This window comes from Anopheles cruzii, chromosome 2 (assembly GCF_943734635.1).
Source record: "Anopheles cruzii chromosome 2, idAnoCruzAS_RS32_06, whole genome shotgun sequence".
In the NCBI taxonomy this organism is placed as follows: domain Eukaryota; kingdom Metazoa; phylum Arthropoda; class Insecta; order Diptera; family Culicidae; genus Anopheles; species Anopheles cruzii.
The window spans coordinates 58095435-58113156 of NC_069144.1; the positions used below are offsets into that span (position 1 = coordinate 58095435).

The window sequence follows — 17722 nt, forward strand, 5'->3', positions numbered from 1 at the left end:
TTCGCCCCGTTACACAAAGCCTCGGCACAGGGCCACTGTATGATCGACACCGCACGTGATCTTCTCAACGCGTGCGTTGATCGCCACCTTCAGCGGGAAAAACTGATCGTTCTTGTGCCCGAACCCGAGACACGCATACCGATTGTGGCCCCACATGTACAGATCGTGCTGATCGGTGATGGCGGCCGAGTGTGTAATGCCGCAGGCAATCGAAACGACCCTAGCCCGTGGGTTGAACTCGTTGCGACCGAATAGTGCCGGAGGGATGAGCGTCGGAGTCGGTTGATGCTGCACATCCGGGCCGAAGCCCAGTATGCCGTAGCCCCACGAAAACACGTCCCCGTTTTCTGCAGGAAAGAGAAGCGTTGCGTTAACTGAAAAGGCGATCAGATCAGAGGGCGATCATACCATTCAGCGCAAGACAGTACGATCCGGCGGCCGCTATATCGACGATTTTTCCACAATGCTTCGCAAAAGGTAGCTGGCGTGGGCTGTTAATTTGCGGATTCTCGGAGGCCACCTCGCCTAGCTGGCCGTACTCGGAGTTTCCCCAACCGAACAGTTCGCCTTTGTCTGGTAAGAGACGGAGAAGGTTTCGTTAGTTCCCCCCCGCGATGATCGTTAACTGCACCATCTGATGCTTACCATTTATTGCCAACACCGTATCACAGGCGCTGGAAACTTTGACAATTTTTTCACCCTCAATGTCACCGCCAACCGGACCAACGGTGTCGATCAATCCGTACCGACCCTGTCCCGTTTGGCCGTCGTCACTCCAACCACACGAAAACACCCGTCCCGCTTCGGTCACCAAGAGGCTGTGATCCTGTCCGCATTCGATGCCACTCACCCGGTCGTCGGAACCAAGTCCAGGCACTGTCCCGATCGTGGTCAGGGTGGGACTTCGAAAATAGTCCTCATCAGGTACGATCCGTCGGCCACACTGTCCGTACGCGTTGTTACCGAGTGTAAGCACCGTGCCGGCGTCCGTTAGGGCGAGCAAATGGGCTCTGCCCGCAGCCACGCGTACTATGCGGAACTGTCCGTCGTTAATCGTCAGATCAATCGGTGCCGGATAGATGAGCAGTTCAAGGGGTTTTTTGTGCACCCCGGGGGCTTTCTGAACTCCGAGCTGTCCGTCGGTGTTTATTCCTGTGCCCCACAACGAGCAACCGTTGCCCGGGTCCTTGCCACCGGTGCCACGGGCATCCACAGCATAAATCGTGAATCCGTATCCCGAGGCAACATCCGTCACGCGATGAGCCTCGGCGAAGCTAAGCCTGCTGGGATGCTGTACAAAGTCGGTGTACACTTGCGCCTGTTTCTTGGCCGACGTTTGCACTCCGAGGGCTCCCGTAGCGGCCAGTCCCCAAACGTACACCCGCGTATCGTCCGGTTTAATGATCGGATATCGTGTCACCGGGATGCGAGAAACATTTTGCCGGAGCACACGGAGCCTCGCACTGGACGCGTACAGACGTCTGCCACTGATTGGGGGGTTTAGCTGCTTCCCGAGCGTTTTCAATCCATGCCAGCATTGCTGGCAAACAAACACCATACTTGCAGAATGAACAAGAAACCTTTCAACGGCGCGGCCCTGTAAACGCCCCGTTCCGTTGCCGGTTGCCGGGTTTGTTTGCGCCTGCTCCGTCGGTACGTTGTTATGTAAACGCACGTTGCGAGACGACAGCATGACGTTTGACAGCTCACTCAATCTATGTTCGCGGTCGGCCGGGAAAGAAGTAAACACAGATCGAAATCACTCTGGGTCATAGTTTATTTTAGTTCAAACAGATAAACTCCTAAGGAATGGCAACGCGTCAGGTAGCAGAAAGCAGTCCCGTTACCCGTATCTACTTCTAATGTGTGGTCCCTCTCTCCGTCAGCTCATCCTACGTACTCTACGTCTCGCGACATCACAGCAGCAGCGGTCCTACAGCAGAACCATCGCGCAATGCAGTCGGCTGTACGAGCCGGACTATCTAGAGGTAATTAGTGACGCGCCCTCGTAGGAAGAGCACCATTTGCACGTCTTTCGGCATCAAAGTAACCCGATCTCTGTGTACCGAACACATGGCCGCATCTTCGAACAATTGCACCAGATAGATCTCGGTTGCTTCGTGCAGGGCTTCGACTGCCGCACCGGTGATACGGAACTCTCCGTAGTCAAGTAAGATTTCCCTGAGAGCACGCGCGAATGAGAGCTTTGGAATTAGTAGATTTGTCGTGCTCTGGAGCTTCAGCATGTCCCGGAGGTACGGCGGTACCGACTGTGTCCGTGGTCGATGACGAACCGTCGCTTGTGAGCGTTCTTCTACCGACGAAGATCTGCGTCTAGAACCTTGGCGTGTTTCCGATGATCTGTTGGGTCGTTGAGCTGATGTGGATGGTCGTTGTTCTGGCGAAGAGCCGCCACTCGATTCACTCGAATTTCCGTAAGATGACGGCTTTGCTCGAGAAGGCAGTTCTTGCGAGTGTCTCGGCACACTCTTTCGGCGGGGCATTGTTACAAGTTGACACACTAGGGGACACAACAAAAAGGTGATAAATCTCAAAAACTCCGTTGGCCAACGACGCCAAAAAGCCGTTACCTTTGGCCGTTTCATAAACCGTGTTCGTCTGTGTGTTGGTATGCGAGTCTGCTTGTGACGTTTATGCTGTCAACGGGTGGGGATTGCGTAAACCCTTGCATGTCTCGATTTTAGTACAAGCGTGCAGTTGAACCGGTGGATTTCTTTTTTGCACTATTTTTCAGTTGCTGAAACCCAAATATCCGCTGTACGGGACGCTAAATTTTACAATCAAAGGCTACGATTATCCCATCCTGGAGAGCTTTCAAAGACTGATGCACAATGTGGCCGACTCGATGGATCTGGAAATAGGCGATGCGTACGCTCATCCACCGCAGAAGCTGACCGTTCAAAAGTTTAAACCCAGCTCCAGCGTCGTCGACAGCGAGTACCAGCTAACCGTGTACGAGCGTACGGTGCAGATTGATAACGTTCAAGCGCCGTTGTACCCGATTTTCTTACGGACACTGCAAGCCGGCCTGCCGGAAGGTGTTACGCTGAGTGTGACGGAGCACACGTCGGACCATGAAGAGGCACGCTACGTGCCCGATCGTGACCTGAAAGACCTGAAGCAGCAGCTGGACGAGATGGGTGGTCCTTCAAAGGCGAAGAAATGAATAAATGGTTCAGTTCGCCGGTAGATCTCAGTAAAACGGAGATGATTTTAAATTTTCATTATTGCGCGCCAAGTTGTACTAAAAATTAGTGTCAGGCGTAGCACAACACACCGGCCACCGGCTCCGGCTCAGCTGTCGCAAGCTCCATTGTTGTTGTTTTTGTCCACCGTAGCACCGATGGAAGCGGAACAGAAGTTTCTGCAGCTGTCGACGAAATTCCTGTTTTTGAACAGTTCCGGAACCAAGTCGGCGGATTATCGACAGGAAATCAACACACTGCTGAACGAACTGAATGGGCTAAACTATCGTGGATTCCGGCTTAGCGACGGCCGGGCACCGGTGCGTGTCATCGAATCGTTCGTCAACATTCCACCGCATGAGGACACACTCGTGGTGAAGGCATGCTTTCTGACCAAATGCCTTGTGCAGCGCCAGCAGGTGGTGCTATCGGAGACGGTGGTCAACCGCTTGATTGGTTGGCTGCGCACGTGTCTCGAGCAGTGCTTCTACCAGGTGGCCTCGGAGGTACTCGAAACTATGCAGCTCGTCTTGCGGCAGTGCAGTGATGTCTCCAAGGTACACGCGGCGCATTGGTGCGTTCGGCTTGAATTAACCCGGAATGTTTTTTCCCATAGTTCTATGAATTTCTTATCTCCACCAACGGTATTCTGGTCAACGTGCTCATGGACCCTAACTATCGGCAGCAGCAGCAGCAATCGGTCAGCGAGCAAACTGACCAGTGCAGCACGAGTGAACTGTACCTGGCCGCCCTGCTTTGCGTTGAGTCCGTGCTAAAGTGCTCCGAAAACGCTGGTGAAGCTTTTGCGCCCCACCTTCGCGCAGTAGGCGATGCGGTGGTGAACTTGATGTTTAAAATACGATCGGAAGAGTTCACAGAACGTGCCTACTACGGTTTGATCACGTGCGCACTGAAATGTTTCGGAATGATTGTGACATTGGACGATGCCGGCGAGTGGACCAGTGATCAGCTTGGACGACTGATCGGCACGGCCAAAGCGTTCATGATGCACGGTATTCCCGGGGTCACAGAGCACGTTCCACAGCGAATTCCCGTGTCCCAGCAGGGCATTCCGGAACCGCAGCACATACCGATCAGCAAGGGTGGCAAGATGGCCAAGACACGTAAGACACGAACGCACGCAAAAGGTAAGAAGAGCGGTAACTCAACAACTGGAGGAGCTGCAGGACAAGAAAAACACCCGCTGACGGGCGATGCAGAGGTCAATCGACAGCCGTATTCGGAGTCCAGCATCACGCTCGAATGTAAGAAGCACGATCAGCATTCACCACTGGCGCTCTTTGACCGCTTCTGCTTTAATGTTTCCCAGGGACTCAGTACTCGTCAGACGCAGCGCCGCACAGCCAGACCAGTGACTCGGATTACTCCGAAACCGAAACGGGCCTGCAGCAGCGAGCACAGATTGATCGTAGCCGGATGTCCAAGCTGCGGCACGCGGCCCTCATCCTGATTGGGACATTGGCGCAGCACGTCGAAAAACGGGTCATGTTTGGGTACTGGCACGCCCTGTTTCCGGACGAGAACCGTACACCGAGCACGGTTTCGCTGCTAAACTGCGTGCTACGCGATCCGCTGCCCAGCACCCGAATTGCGGCCATCCAAGCGACTGCCTTTCTGCTGTACCGCTCGAAACCGTTCCTGGTGCAGGCCGAAAGCAGCAAGAAACCTCTGATGTCTTTCACGCCGTTCTCTGTCACACTCGGGCATATGGTGATCGAGACGTACGCCATGATGACGCAAGCGCTGGCGCAAGAAAGCAATCTTAGCGTGTTGACGCAGCTCCTCAAGTGTCTAACGGTGCTGGTACAGGCCACACCGTTCCACCGGTTGCGTCCCGGTTTGGCGACCGAGTTTGTTACGATCGTCAAACCGCTGGTCAGGCACCGTGATCCGACGATCAAAGTGGCGGCACTCATGGTGATGGGATTCCTCATCTCGGTGCCCGACATGACCGAGGAGATTGCGGGCCTCGTCGGCATCGAGCAGGTCGAGGTGCCACCCACCGGAAACGAGGCACGCAGCAAACCCATCATCAAAGCGTAAGCGCCGCGGCGGAGATGAAACAGATCGGGTATCGGGTTTATAATCGGGTTTCGGGCTTTTCCAGTCTTCACCTACAGCAACTTGGTCCGGAGGAGGAGGAAGAAGAAGAGGCCTGCGATTCGGACACCGAGGAGATGGATACGGCCCGAACGAACCCCGACGGACAGTCCGCGGGGTGCGAATCGATGTCCTGGCTGCTACAGGTGGCGTTAGAAAATCTGGGCATCGGTGCGGCCCCATGTTCCGTGATGCCCGTGCGGATGGAGTGCCTGCAGGTGCTGTGTGCGATGGCCGGTCACTACTCGCTGCTCCGCAAGCACCTTACGCTCGTGGCACGGGCGCTAGTGAATGCTTTCGGTGACCCGGTGACGGAGGTGAAACTTGTCGCCGGTCGGGTTCTCGATTTAGTCGGTCACGCCGTTAACACGTCGTTACTGGCGAAAGGTACGAGACCCCACGGCCGAGGATTGAGTGATCGATAATGACGCCGTTTTTCTTCGCTCCTTCTCGCCAGATACCGTAGATACGGAGGAACTCACCATGGCCCTACAGTTTTGGAACGTCATCCTGCCGACGGCGACGGAACAGATCCAGGATGTTTATCTGTTTCCGAACCTGCGCTCGGCTTGCTGCGATGCATTGGGAAACATTGGGGTGCATGTGTTTGAAAAGTTTCCGGTAAGATCCCGGCCTCAAGCTTGGAAGACGATCATTGTCTGACATCCATTGCCTGACCCCCCTTTGTAGCGCGATCGACAGCTGGCACTGGTTTCGATGCTGACCGGGTGTACCTTCGACGATGACAGTGGTATAGCGGCCGCCGCCGCACGTGCTCTTTCCGTGTACATTCTGTTTCCATCGGTGCGTGACGACGCCTGCTACGTGGAGAATACGATCGACTCGATTCTGCGCATCCTGCGCGATCCCAATCTGAATGCACGCATCAAAACGAGCTGGTCACTCGGTAACGTGACCGATGCGCTCATCCTGAACCATCAGCACAACCAACGGGACGTTGGTCCGGGGGCCGAAGAGCGTCGATCGGCGACGATCGGTGACCGTATGTTGCAGAGCATCCTGGAGGCGGCCCTCGAATCGGCACGCGACAACGATAAGGTGCGCAGTAACGCCGTGCGGACGATTGGCAATGTATTGCGGCTGCTGCCTGTGTCCCATTTTGAGCAGGAGCAGGGCGTTTGGCCGAACCTCCGGGACGCGGCGATCGAACGCTTGGTGCAGAATGCATCGGGCGCATCGGGTGGTGTTAATGTGAAGGTAAAATGGAATGCTTGCTACGCGCTGGCGAACATGCAGCGGAACGAAAGCTTCTTCGTGGCCACGGGTGGCTGGTGTGTGGCCTGGCAGAAGCGCGTATTTCCCGCGCTCTGCGAGGTCGTTGTCAATTGTCCCAACTTTAAGGTACGCATCAATGCGGCCCAAGCCCTAACGGCGGCCGACCGGCGGTCCTACTACGGTGGTGCGCACTTTATCGCGGTCTGGACAGCGCTGCTGCAGGCCCTGGAACAGTCAGACAATCTGCTCGACTACAACGAGTACAAGCGGCGCGATACGCTCCAGCAGCAGCTTTGCCTCTCGCTGGCCCACTGTCTGCGGTTGGCTTCGGGCGATGACGTTGGCCCGATGGCTGTCGTTCTGCTTCCACTGTACGATGCCGTTCACCAAAATTGGGTGCGTGTAATCAATCGGATATTGCCGGAGAAAAGCGCCCAGCTGCTCGAAGCGCACCATGCACTGTTGGAGCAACGGCGGGGCAGGAAGGAACGTTTGGCCAGCCCGGAAGCGGTTCCGGACTCAGCCTGGAACCTACTGCTGAAGTGCTTTGATTGTGGCGATCGTAGCCTCGATGAAAAGTGACAAATAAAAATGTCCCCAACACGCAGAAACCGAGACCGTATTTGAAACTGTTTTACTTTATTCTGCCTGTGAAGTGCCGGCTGCAACCAAACCATCGTCAGCAACCATTGGTGTGGCGCCGTCTACCGGCGGTGGCCGTATTCGGGCCGCATTCAGCAGTTTAGCGCACGTTTGATGGAGCAACGGTTCACCGTCCATCGCGTCACACATACTCCGGCAGAGCTCCTCAATGAAGGGCTCTTCGAACCGGGCCTCCTGCACGGCGTGGCGTATGATTTGTTCGTCGATCGGACCGATGAGGAAAAAGATCGCCTCGAGCAGTTCGGCCGATGCCGTTTCCACATCAAACTCTTCGCCGTCGTCCACGTCCTCACCGTTCAGCTCACGCAGCTGCCGATCGTTGCCCCCCGATGGCTCAGTTCTGGAGTTACTGGTCGTCGCTACCAGCAGACCGTAGATTCGTACCATGGTAATGAAGGAATCGGCATGGAAATGGTACATAATCCCACTGTAGATGTTGTTCACGCACACCAGAATGCAGACGTGGTTCTTGGTGAGCGGAAAGAGCATACTCTGGCCACTCAGGGCCACCAGCACGCGGTACACGCACTGCACCAGCTCCTCCACGTGCGGTTCGTACAGTTCGTTCGCGTTCACCACAAAGTGCTCGTGAATTTCCATGAAACGACGCAACGTTTTCAGATCCGTCACCGTTAGTGCGTCCTCCTCAAAGCCACTGTCCGGCCGCGCGGCTGCCGGTGCCGGATAGAGTTGCCGGAATGCTTCGAAAAGGCCCACCGGGAGGCAACTTTTGGCAAACAGCCGGTAGAACTCGTTCAACTGCGCGTAGTCTACTTCGGCCTCGGTGAACCGGTTGATCATGGCACTGATCGTTTCGACCGTGTGCTCCAGCAGCGCCCGATTGGTGCTGGTGGCGAGGATGAGCGACAGCTTCTCCGTCAGATTGTCGGCCCTTCTGACCACACCGAACCAGCAGTACCGTTCGTCGTCCGAACGATCGAACAGGGTCGTGAGAGTGCGCATTAGCTGAACCAACGTCGGACTGTCGGAGACGGCCAGGAAGTCACACAGGGCCAACAGTAGGTCACTCTGGCGGTGCAGCAGATCGTGCATCTCTTCCACGCAGCACATGTTGCCGACGATTCCAATCAGAATCTCCACCAACCGGTAGTCCTTCGAGCGGGCCGCCAGTGCCAGGAACAGTTCGACGGCTTCCTGTTGCAGCAGAAACCGCACCACGTCCGGTTCGATCGTCATGTCCCAGAGGTTGCACAGATCACGCTCAAAGTCGTCGTCGGTCTCGAGCGGCTGCTGGTCGGTGAGCTGGGACAGCCTCAGGACGGTGGACAGGACGAAGCGCTCCGAGAACATTGTTTCACCGATTCGGTCACCTTTTAAGGTTTGTAGTTTTTCCTTCAGCTTGGCCTCATCCTCATCCTCATCGTCCGGTTGGTTCGTAGCACCGTCGTTCTCCTTCGGCAGGACGCTTTCAACCGACGGCATCGCATTTGATTCTATCTTTTTGTTACCTCCACTCTCTGTTCCCTCTGGCTTGCCATCGTCGCGATCAGCTTGTTTTGTTGCTTCACTGCTGTCCATTACATCCTGGGTGGGGGCGTCGGTTTCAACACTTGGTTCAGACATTCTTTAAAAAAAAAGCCAAACATTTAACCCGTTCCGACGATGTAAACAACTGTCCGTGCCGGTCACTTTGGGCTGCGACAGTGTTGCCAAAACACTCAAAATCCCATTCGCGGGTTTACCGAAGTTGGTTTTCCATTTAATTCTAATTACATTTCGCTGTTTTTGTCCTCATTATTTAAGTTCCATTATTCATTCAAATTAATTTATGATCTAAACATTGGGTGACTATATAACTCGAAGCGATTGAAGCAAGCTTCACAGGCATGTTCGTTAAAAAGCCATTAGGGTGCATCGGCAATTGCCGAGTGCGACAGCCGGTTGTTTGTCAGATGGTTTCGTCGCATTTTGCATTAAACTCGCGACCGCTTGCCAAGGTATGTGCCTACTGTGATACTACTGCGTTCAGTGAACTGATAAAATGCTTTATCTTTTAGGCTTTGCATCCCTGCGCTTGACTTCGAGTAGACTGGCCCGGATGATTGCCGGTATTCTTGGGGCCGGCATTGTAGCCCGATGGGTAACGGTTCCGTGGCCTACGCTGTTTCCCGCGTTGCGCAAGGCATGCGCGTTCAATCACACAGTAGCCGCTGCCGATTGTTTTTCGTTTCACGGTCAGTGGCCTGCTGATGAGCGGGAGCAGTTTTGTGCCGATATGCGCATAGTTCCCCAGTTCGTCGACCAGAATGAGGAACGCCGATTGATGGACGAAATTGATCCGTATTTACGCCGGTTGCGGTACGAGTTTGATCACTGGGATGATGCAATTCATGGGTACCGGGAGACGGAACGGAAACACTGGCAGCCCGCAAACCGTGCCATACTGGATCGAATCGCGGCAGATGCGTTCAACGGGAACGCCATGCCGTACGTTCATGTCCTCGACCTGGCCGAAGAAGGAGTTATAAAACCCCACGTAGACAGCGTTCGGGTACGCGGAACATAATGCGGAACATACTTTGCTTTTCTCTCGGTCAACTTGGTTTCGTTTCTGGTAGTTCTGTGGTAGTACCATTGCCGGCATCAGCCTGCTGTCGGATTCGGTGATGCGTTTGGTACGCACCAACGACGAGGAGCAGACGAACGAGGAGTATCGACAGCTTTTTTCCCAACACCGAGACGCCAAGTATTGGGCAGACGTTTTGCTGCCACGCTGCTCGCTGTACGTAATGAGGTAAATGCGTTGAGAGGTTTATCCGGTTATCCGGTTTATTGATCGTCATTGAATCGTTTCAGAGACACGGCTCGGTACAAGTTTACACACGAAATCCTACCTAACGCGGAATCCGTCTTTCGCCAGCGACAAATCCGAAAAACACGCCGGGTGTCGATCATTTGTCGGAACGAACCAGAATGAGCATCGCTCCCGCTAGTCGCTAGTGTAATTGTGCGCGTTCGGTAAATGAATAACCTTTTTGGGAGCATAATCGAAGGCACATCCGCGTGTAGAGTCGTGTACTGGGGCGCCTCCTATAGCTTCGGTTTGGGAATTGTGTCCGGCATGATCTTGTACACCAGCTTGTGCGCCTGGTCGTAATACGGATTGGTTGCGTCACGGACCCGTGCCATCCACTCCGTCAGCTTCGGGCGTCCGGCACACGGATCGTAGCCAGCCATCTCTGTCAGCAAGTAGGGGAGAAATCGTTAAGAGACCATCTGTTAACACCTGTTCAGCCGGAACCACTCACTTGCTTGCTCAATCTCGCAGGCGGCCAGCAGATCGGCAACCGATATCTCGTCTCCGACAATGTACGGGGAGCCGTGGCCCAGATATTCGCTCTCGATAAAATCGAGACATTTTTCCATCTCCTTGCGGTACTGGTCGGCTCGCTTTGGGTCGACCGCCGTGCCCATTAGGCGCGGCCGTAACCATACGTACTGGAAGTAGGTGGCGCAAACGGCCCGCGTGTTATGGTGCTGCCACTCGAGATACTCGTCAACGCGCGCCTGCCGGCGACTTTCAGCCGGAAACCAGTGATCGGGCATCGTGTACTCGCGGGCCAGGTAGCGCATGATGGCGACACTCTCGGCGAGCTTGATCTTGCTGTCGGTAATGCAGGGCACCTTTTGGAAGCGATTTATTTCCTTAAACTGCTCGGTAAGATGTTCGCCTGGTGAGCGCAAAAGGTTAGAACGGTTAGAAAAGGGTCTGGCCGGCCGATTTGTCTTGCCCACCTTTGCCCAGATTTACCAGGCACTTTTCGTAAGGAATTTTCGTCTTCTCTAGCAGAATCCATAGCGCCCGAGAAGGTTGCGACATCAAGTCGTAGTACAGTTTTAACGCTTTCGCCATTATTATTCGCTGGCCCCGGGTCGGATGAGCACCTAAACTGAAGGAACTGGAAGCTGGAAATGGTACGCACAATCTACTTTACCACCTACGGTCAAAGTGCAACCGGTATCGCCCTGTGCGTGTGTGTGTGTTGGTGGCGATAGCGCTGTTTACATGCGTTTGAGCGTTTTGCTTGTCACCTTACGATATGGTCACAGGGTGACAGGTTTTTTTGTCCGGCAAATAATTTTTTTGTAGATAATTCTCGCATGAAAAGCCCTTGGAAGCCATTTGCTACCTTGACCAAGTTCAGATTCGCAAACGTTAATTTATTTCCGATTGCAGGATTGCAATAATTTTTCAGCAATTGCAATTTTCAGGTGTCTTCCGGTACCGCTGGGGTCTGGATGTGTTCCGGTGTAAGCCAGTACACGGTCCGATGTGCCTCATCGTAGAATGGATTCGTGGCCGCGCGGACGGTGGCCATCCACTGTGCCATACGCGGCCGATCGGCACAGGGATCATAGCCGGCAACCTTGGCCTGTTCGATTTCACACGCCGCAGACAGATCGGCCACGGTGATACCGCCACCGGTTATCGATGGTCCACTCGGACCATCCTGCAGCAACTCCTGCTCGAAGAAGTTCAGTACTTCGACCATTCGCTGCCGCAAGCGATCCGCTTTGGTCGGTTCAACGTTTTTTCCCGTTAGCGGGCCCAGCCAAACGTAGAAGAAATAGAGTGAGACGGCGGCCCGCACGTTCAGGTGCTGCCAGGAGAGGTACTCATCGATCCGGGCCTGGCGTAGCGAATCGCCGAGCGGATACCAGTGGGACGCAGCATCATATTCGCGAGCCAGATAACGATAGATTGCTACGCTCTCCGCCAGTCGAAAGTCGCCGTTCTCCGCGATGCACGGTACCTTTCCGAAGCGGTTCACGTTGGCACGGTACTGATCCGTTTTGTTTTCGACTGTATTGGACGGGAGATTCTATCAATTTTCACTTATGAGTGGGGCAAGAGTTCTTACATTTTCGCAGAGCGATCGGGCATCGTGTGTAAGGTATTTTGTTTGTCTCCAGAAAGATGTACAGCGCTCGGGATGGTTGGGACATGAAGTCATAATACAGCTTTAGACCCCTGCGACTCATCTTCACTTTGCCGGTTCACCCACTGCTGCGGAACACGACCGGAATGGTAGATGAAGCCTCAAAAACCGTGCAATACAGGGTGGTCGAGACACGGTACAAATCATAGGTAACTGGGAAATAATAATTGAACCGACAATCGAGGTGGATCTTGTTATTATGAACAACGCTTTGTGTTTAACCACATTTCAGGTTTGCTCAAAAGTTAACAACGATTTGAATTTTATTTGCAAATAGTTCTACTTTACAATTCGAAATTGTATCTCCAATTGATGTTCAAAAAAATTTTACCTTTTACGATTCGGATAGGCTTTTTTGACGTTTGCTACTAGAAACGAATCGTTTGCTGTCAAAACGTCAAAACATCAAAACATTTGTCAAATAAATAAGCAAAACAAACTCAATGTAGCGTTCGTCAACAAGGAAATGGTACTCTCGTAATTCGCGTTGTTTAAATCGGAAAATGGAGTTTTCCATCACGAGTGATTCGTGCCGTGTTTGCTTGCGTAAAGCAGGGGTGGAGTGCAAGTTTCTGACCGAGACGTTGCACACGGAACGACGTGTTACACTACAGGAGGTATTTCAAATGTGCACCGGCTTTGATCACGGACCGGAGAGACTGACCACGGCAGCGACAACATTTTACCCGCGGAAAATCTGCAGCAGCTGCGAACTGTTGCTGTTGACCGCGTACGACTTCCGCAAAAAGTGCAACAAGTCGGAGAAGGTGTTGCAGAACATTTTACACTTTTACGACGACGAAGATGGTTCCAGTGTCGTCGAGGAGCTGGAGGAAGTTCGTGGTTGGCCGATGAATCGTGTCGAAGGCGAATGTGAGAAGCACGACGCTGACGAAGTAACCATAGAGGAAAGAGATGATATGGTCACGGTCGACGACACGGGGTTGGAGTTGCTACAGGAAGCCGCGCTACTGCTGACGGAAGAATCCGGAACGAGCCCCGGTATGATCGTGAAGGAAGGCGAAACTGCAAACGCCATGCTGTGCGCTGCTGGAACCGACTTTAAGGACCTCACGGAGCAAACGAGCAACGTTACGGATCATGTGGACGACGAGTTGATGATCGAAGACGTTATGGCCGATTTGGTCGATTACGTTGACGAAGAGGACGATGATGAGTACGACGAAGGCGTTGATCAATGCGAGGAAACTAATGTGGAGATACTGCTCGAGTTAAAGGAACATTTGGCGCAATGTCCGGACTGTGGGAAGATCGTATCAAAGCACTTCCTGCTGAAACATCGCGAAACCCATCTTGATGACAGCGAACGCGAACGGCCGTTCGAGTGCGATATCTGCCGGAAGCGGTTTACGTTGCGCGAAAATATGAACAAACATAAACGCATCCACCAAAACGATCGGCGGTACGAGTGTCCGCTGTGCGAGGAGCGTTTCCTACACTGGGCGGCCCGGAGTTACCACATAGCGCGGGTCCACACGAAGGAGAAGCGTTTTGCGTGCGAGTACTGTGGAGCCAAATTTCGTCAATCATCACACTACAACGTGCATCTGCAGCGACACACCGGGAATCGGCCGCACGGTTGCGAACTGTGTCCCCGAACCTTCCCGACGCCCCATGCGCTCAAGCTGCACATGCTGTCGCACAGTGATAAGAAGGAGTTTTCCTGCGACATCTGCGACAAGCCTTACAAAACGGCCAAATCGTTGCAGGTGCACCGCAAAACGCACACCAACCAAAAGGACTACGTGTGCGGCGTTTGTAGTAAAACGTTCACGCAAAACCATGCCATGCGCAAGCACCACCGGAAGGCGCATCCTACGCACCCGTTGCCCCGATCCGGTACGATCGTCAACGTGAAGGCGATCGAACGCATGAGAAAGGAAATGCAACCACACGAAGGCGGAGACAGGCAGGAAGGCATCGGAAATGATATGTGATACATTTTCACGAATGAAAATATAATATGCATTAAGAATTGAAACCATCACGAACGTGAGGGTTTATTTTGAATACGAGACGTTTTTAGTACAGTGTTAATATTGTACTAAAAAACTGGCACTCCGCGCAAACGTCAAAATGCGCCGATGATCACAATGAAAACATTCGCCAAAACCGCATGGTCCATGTTAAGTGCGGCCGGTCAGTGAATTTGTGTTCGATTTATTTTTCGTCCTCGATTGACGACATTGGTTTTCCGACGGGCACCCGTCGTTGTCGGAGCTGCGTAGAATGAGTGCGATGGAGCTGTTGAACGAGGTGCCGGGCTTTTCGTTGCACACGGCCGAGGTGGACTACGACGACGATGCGGATGAGGGGCAAGGCAAGAAGAGCAAGAAAAAGTCCGGCGGATTCCAGGCGATGGGCCTTAGTGCTCCGATGCTGAAGAGCATCCTCAAGCTGGGCTACAAAGTGCCGACACCGATCCAGCGCAAGACGATTCCGCTCATCATGGACGGCCGCGATGTGGTTGCCATGGCGAAGACGGGTTCCGGAAAAACGGGATGCTTTCTGATACCCCTGTTCGAGAAGCTACGCCACCGGGTAGCAAAAGCAGGCGGCGGTGCCAGGGCACTGATCCTTTCGCCCACCCGCGAGCTGGCCATCCAGACGTTTAAATTCATCAAACAGCTGGGACGGTTTATGGATCTGAAAACGATCCTCGTTCTCGGCGGTGACTCGATGGACGCACAGTTTGCGGCGGTTCACACCCTGCCGGACATCATTGTGGCCACACCGGGACGCTTTCTGCATCTGTGCGTCGAGATGGACCTGAAGCTACACTCGGTGGAGTACTGTGTGCTGGACGAAGCGGATCGCCTGTTCGAAATGGGCTTCGGCGAGCAGCTCACCGAAACCCTGCAACGGTTGCCGGAGTCGCGCCAAATGGTCCTGTTTAGTGCGACGCTCCCGAAGCTGATGGTCGATTTTGCTACGGCCGGCCTGCTGCAGCCGGTGCTGGTGCGTTTGGACGTCGAATCGAAGATCCCGGAAACTCTTGACCTCAAGTACGTGTACTGTCGACCGGCCGAGCGTTACGCGGCGCTGTTGGTGCTGCTCCGAGAGACGATTCCAGCCACGGCCCAAACGGTCATATTCGCCGGTACCCAGCACCACGTGGAGCTGATTTCGATGATGCTTACGAAGGCCGGTATCGCCAACAGTCACGTTTACTCCAGCTTGGACGCGTCGGCACGGAAGATCAATACGGCCAAATTTACGATGCACAAAGTGAACGTGCTCGTCGTGACGGACATTGCTGCCCGCGGTCTCGACATTCCGACGCTCGACTACGTGGTCAATGTACACTTTCCCGGCAAACCGAAGCTATTTATTCATCGCGTGGGTCGGTGTGCTCGTGCCGGCCGCAGTGGAACCGCCTATTCGATCTTCTCCAACGATGACATCGCGCACATGATCGATCTGCACATGTTTCTCAATCGGCCACTGGACGTTACGAATCGATCGACGATCGGCATTCCACCACCCGAGATACTCGAGACCGAGCACCAACTGGTGCAGGAGTACGTGCGGCACATCGACGTCGCGACCGCGTACCGGGTGAGCAACAACGCGTACAAACAGTACATTGCCACCCGACCGGCAGCATCGGCCAGCTCGAACAAGCGGGCCAAAGAGTTCAAACTCGACCAACTGGCGGTGCTGGATGACTTCGAACGCGATCTCCCCACGGTGGAGGGCAAGGGAAAAAAGGGAAAGAAAGTAAAGAAGGCTGCCAAGGAGCAGCCCGCTACAGTACCGCGGCCTAATCCGGCTACCTCCACCGAAGCGGACGCATTTCGTAACGATTTCTTGTCGCGCATGAAAAACTATCGACCCAGTACGACGATCTTCGAGCTTAATCCGCGATCGAATGCCCGGGAACTGGTCGCGATGACGGAGAAGCGCCAGAAAGATGGGCAGAAGATCGAGAAGCACAAACGAAGGCTGACGGAACAGGAGCTGACCGAAAACGAACCGGGGACGAGTGGTGGAGGAAGTGCAAAGCGAAGCCGGATGAAGGCGACCGCGGCCACGGCCACGGCGGTAGGTTCGCGGCGTGATGAGGAACACTTTATCGCCTACCAGCCGAAGGATGCGATCGAGGAGGACGGGTACGCGATCGACAACTTTTCCCGGCAAGCCAACTCGGCCGAACTGAGCGTGGTCGGTGATACGGCCGAAGGGCAGCGAATGCACCGGCAGCTGCAGAAGTGGGACCGCAAGAAGAAGAAGATGGTCAACGTGAAGAACCCGAAGGCGGGCAAGATACGAACCGAGCACGGTGTGTGGATTGCGGCATCATACAAAACGGGACGGTACGACAAGTGGAAGGAGCGCACGAAGGTGGACGAGCGATTGGCCCAGGCGCAACAGCACGACTCGGACAGCGACGGCGAACAGGGGGCTGGCCAATCGATGCTGCAGAAGCAGTATCCACACACGCACTGGGGCCGCCACAATGCCAAGGCGGAACTGCGCAAGCTGCGCGACACGGACCTGAAGACGCCGGAGCAGATTGCGAAGAAGCGGCTCGAGAAGGAAACGAAAGTGGCCCGCGAGAAGGCCGCTCGTTTGCGGAACGTTCAGCGCAAAAAGCGGGCGATGGCGCGCAGGAAGTCGAAAGGCAAAAAGTAGAGCGAGAGCGGGGCCCTTTTTTGTGCGGAACTAATAAATGTCTATTTTGTCCTGTTAACGGTGTACGATTTAAAGGCATTTGCTTACTTAAGCCGACTAAGTAGGCATTCTGTGGTGACTGTGGTTGAAGAGCCCCACTCTGGAGGAGAGATGTGACCTCATCAAGAGACTAATTGCCGTAAAGGTCTTCAGAAACTGTGCAATATTTGGCAGAATAATCGAACTAAATTTAGTATTATTTATGGCTGTTGATCGTTTTAATTGTGTCTGGCACTCGTTGGTTCAAATTTGACAGTTCGCCAGCTGAAGTTGTGTTTCCATAGTGACCGCTTAAAGGGTTTGCCGAGCGATCGAGACGAAAGTGATAAGAAGTGTGCTGTTTTATCACGGTAGCCGGACGCTCGAACGGCCTTGGACCGGTACTGGCGAGAAACACCACCCATCCGGTGATAAACTGTCCATCGGTAAAATCAGAAAACGTTACACAGGATGTTTGGTTGAACATCCGGTGTCGGTTCCACCACGGTACTCTATCCATTCCTATCCTCTAAGGCAACATTAAAAGGCATGAAAACATACTTTGAACAAAATGCCAACAGCGTAGCAAAAGTCCATTAACGGAAGGACACACGGCACACGAAAATCTGGTACCGGCAAGTCAGCAGGTAAAAGGACGTCCTTTTTTGAAGGCTTCCATCCCTGATTTATGACCGGATTAAGAACGCCTGGGGGAGAGACAAGAAAAGACAAAAAACCGGAGCGACAAACCGTACGGATATCCGGCAAAGCCAAAAGAAACGTCTTATCAGAGCTTCGGGAAGGGCGTTATCGTGATGCGTCCTTTCCGTGTTTCACACACTTTTTCCGTTTTTGTCCCTC

At 53.8% G+C, this 17722-nt stretch overlaps 9 protein-coding genes across 9 annotated transcripts; 5 read left to right on the top strand and 4 right to left on the bottom strand.

The window, feature by feature from the left end:
• Positions 1–9: 9 nt before the first annotated feature.
• On the bottom strand, positions 10–1636 carry LOC128267531 (RCC1-like G exchanging factor-like protein). The gene is made up of 3 exons (XM_053004384.1): positions 646–1636; positions 409–573; positions 10–347 (listed from the first exon to the last, which is right to left on the bottom strand). Exons 1-3 carry the CDS (start codon positions 1556–1558, stop codon positions 10–12), a joined length of 1416 nt encoding a protein of 471 aa, XP_052860344.1. The 5' UTR covers positions 1559–1636.
• Positions 1637–1723: 87 nt separating this feature from the next.
• Positions 1724–3194, top strand: LOC128267574 (39S ribosomal protein L48, mitochondrial). The gene is made up of 3 exons (XM_053004442.1): positions 1724–1824; positions 1887–1988; positions 2756–3194. The coding sequence occupies exons 1-3, from the start codon at positions 1810–1812 to the stop codon at positions 3185–3187; spliced, it is 549 nt and encodes a 182-aa protein (XP_052860402.1). The 5' UTR covers positions 1724–1809; the 3' UTR covers positions 3188–3194.
• Positions 3195–3364: 170 nt separating this feature from the next.
• Positions 3365–7145, top strand: LOC128267087 (HEAT repeat-containing protein 6). The gene is made up of 6 exons (XM_053003876.1): positions 3365–3763; positions 3823–4471; positions 4537–5266; positions 5335–5714; positions 5785–5948; positions 6018–7145. The coding sequence occupies exons 1-6, from the start codon at positions 3365–3367 to the stop codon at positions 7143–7145; spliced, it is 3450 nt and encodes a 1149-aa protein (XP_052859836.1).
• Positions 7146–7202: 57 nt separating this feature from the next.
• LOC128267088 (uncharacterized) lies at positions 7203–8691 on the bottom strand. Its single transcript, XM_053003877.1, has one exon. The coding sequence runs from the start codon at positions 8667–8669 to the stop codon at positions 7203–7205; it is 1467 nt and encodes a 488-aa protein (XP_052859837.1). The 5' UTR covers positions 8670–8691.
• Positions 8692–9153: 462 nt separating this feature from the next.
• LOC128267523 (alpha-ketoglutarate-dependent dioxygenase alkB homolog 7, mitochondrial) lies at positions 9154–10223 on the top strand. The gene is made up of 4 exons (XM_053004373.1): positions 9154–9184; positions 9245–9738; positions 9806–9981; positions 10044–10223. The coding sequence occupies exons 2-4, from the start codon at positions 9286–9288 to the stop codon at positions 10162–10164; spliced, it is 750 nt and encodes a 249-aa protein (XP_052860333.1). The 5' UTR covers positions 9154–9184; positions 9245–9285; the 3' UTR covers positions 10165–10223.
• LOC128267524 (glutathione S-transferase theta-1-like) lies at positions 10051–11210 on the bottom strand. Its single transcript, XM_053004374.1, has 3 exons — positions 10983–11210; positions 10496–10918; positions 10051–10426 (listed from the first exon to the last, which is right to left on the bottom strand). The coding sequence occupies exons 1-3, from the start codon at positions 11098–11100 to the stop codon at positions 10278–10280; spliced, it is 690 nt and encodes a 229-aa protein (XP_052860334.1). The 5' UTR covers positions 11101–11210; the 3' UTR covers positions 10051–10277.
• Positions 11211–11455: 245 nt separating this feature from the next.
• Positions 11456–12238, bottom strand: LOC128278126 (glutathione S-transferase theta-2-like). Its single transcript, XM_053016792.1, has 2 exons — positions 12110–12238; positions 11456–12051 (listed from the first exon to the last, which is right to left on the bottom strand). The coding sequence occupies exons 1-2, from the start codon at positions 12228–12230 to the stop codon at positions 11456–11458; spliced, it is 717 nt and encodes a 238-aa protein (XP_052872752.1). The 5' UTR covers positions 12231–12238.
• A 444-nt stretch (positions 12239–12682) lies between these two features.
• On the top strand, positions 12683–14145 carry LOC128267089 (zinc finger protein 771-like). The gene has a single exon (XM_053003878.1). It carries the CDS (start codon positions 12691–12693, stop codon positions 14143–14145), a length of 1455 nt encoding a protein of 484 aa, XP_052859838.1. The 5' UTR covers positions 12683–12690.
• A 292-nt stretch (positions 14146–14437) lies between these two features.
• LOC128267090 (ATP-dependent RNA helicase DDX54) lies at positions 14438–16843 on the top strand. Its single transcript, XM_053003880.1, has one exon. The coding sequence runs from the start codon at positions 14438–14440 to the stop codon at positions 16841–16843; it is 2406 nt and encodes an 801-aa protein (XP_052859840.1).
• The last annotated feature ends 879 nt before the right edge of the window (positions 16844–17722 follow it).

Coding starts and splice junctions, on each gene's coding strand:
- LOC128267531 (XM_053004384.1), bottom strand. CDS start 1,558: ATGGTGTTTGTTTGCCAGCAATGCTGGCATGGATTGAAAACGCTCGGG. Junction 574..645: donor TACGGTGTTGGCAATAAATG/GTAAGCATCAGA, acceptor GTCTCTTACCAG/ACAAAGGCGAACTGTTCGGT. Junction 348..408: donor GTACTGTCTTGCGCTGAATG/GTATGATCGCCC, acceptor TCTTTCCTGCAG/AAAACGGGGACGTGTTTTCG.
- LOC128267574 (XM_053004442.1), top strand. Junction 1,989..2,755: donor ACGAGCCGGACTATCTAGAG/GTAATTAGTGAC, acceptor ACTATTTTTCAG/TTGCTGAAACCCAAATATCC.
- LOC128267087 (XM_053003876.1), top strand. CDS start 3,365: ATGGAAGCGGAACAGAAGTTTCTGCAGCTGTCGACGAAATTCCTGTTT. Junction 3,764..3,822: donor AGTGCAGTGATGTCTCCAAG/GTACACGCGGCG, acceptor TTTTTCCCATAG/TTCTATGAATTTCTTATCTC. Junction 5,715..5,784: donor CACGTCGTTACTGGCGAAAG/GTACGAGACCCC, acceptor CCTTCTCGCCAG/ATACCGTAGATACGGAGGAA.
- LOC128267088 (XM_053003877.1), bottom strand. CDS start 8,669: ATGCCGTCGGTTGAAAGCGTCCTGCCGAAGGAGAACGACGGTGCTACG.
- LOC128267523 (XM_053004373.1), top strand. CDS start 9,286: ATGATTGCCGGTATTCTTGGGGCCGGCATTGTAGCCCGATGGGTAACG. Junction 9,739..9,805: donor CCCACGTAGACAGCGTTCGG/GTACGCGGAACA, acceptor CGTTTCTGGTAG/TTCTGTGGTAGTACCATTGC. Junction 9,982..10,043: donor TGCTCGCTGTACGTAATGAG/GTAAATGCGTTG, acceptor GAATCGTTTCAG/AGACACGGCTCGGTACAAGT.
- LOC128267524 (XM_053004374.1), bottom strand. CDS start 11,100: ATGGCGAAAGCGTTAAAACTGTACTACGACTTGATGTCGCAACCTTCT. Junction 10,919..10,982: donor CCTGGTAAATCTGGGCAAAG/GTGGGCAAGACA, acceptor TGCGCTCACCAG/GCGAACATCTTACCGAGCAG. Junction 10,427..10,495: donor CTGCGAGATTGAGCAAGCAA/GTGAGTGGTTCC, acceptor ACTTGCTGACAG/AGATGGCTGGCTACGATCCG.
- LOC128278126 (XM_053016792.1), bottom strand. CDS start 12,230: ATGAGTCGCAGGGGTCTAAAGCTGTATTATGACTTCATGTCCCAACCA. Junction 12,052..12,109: donor CCCGATCGCTCTGCGAAAAT/GTAAGAACTCTT, acceptor CGTCCAATACAG/TCGAAAACAAAACGGATCAG.
- LOC128267089 (XM_053003878.1), top strand. CDS start 12,691: ATGGAGTTTTCCATCACGAGTGATTCGTGCCGTGTTTGCTTGCGTAAA.
- LOC128267090 (XM_053003880.1), top strand. CDS start 14,438: ATGAGTGCGATGGAGCTGTTGAACGAGGTGCCGGGCTTTTCGTTGCAC.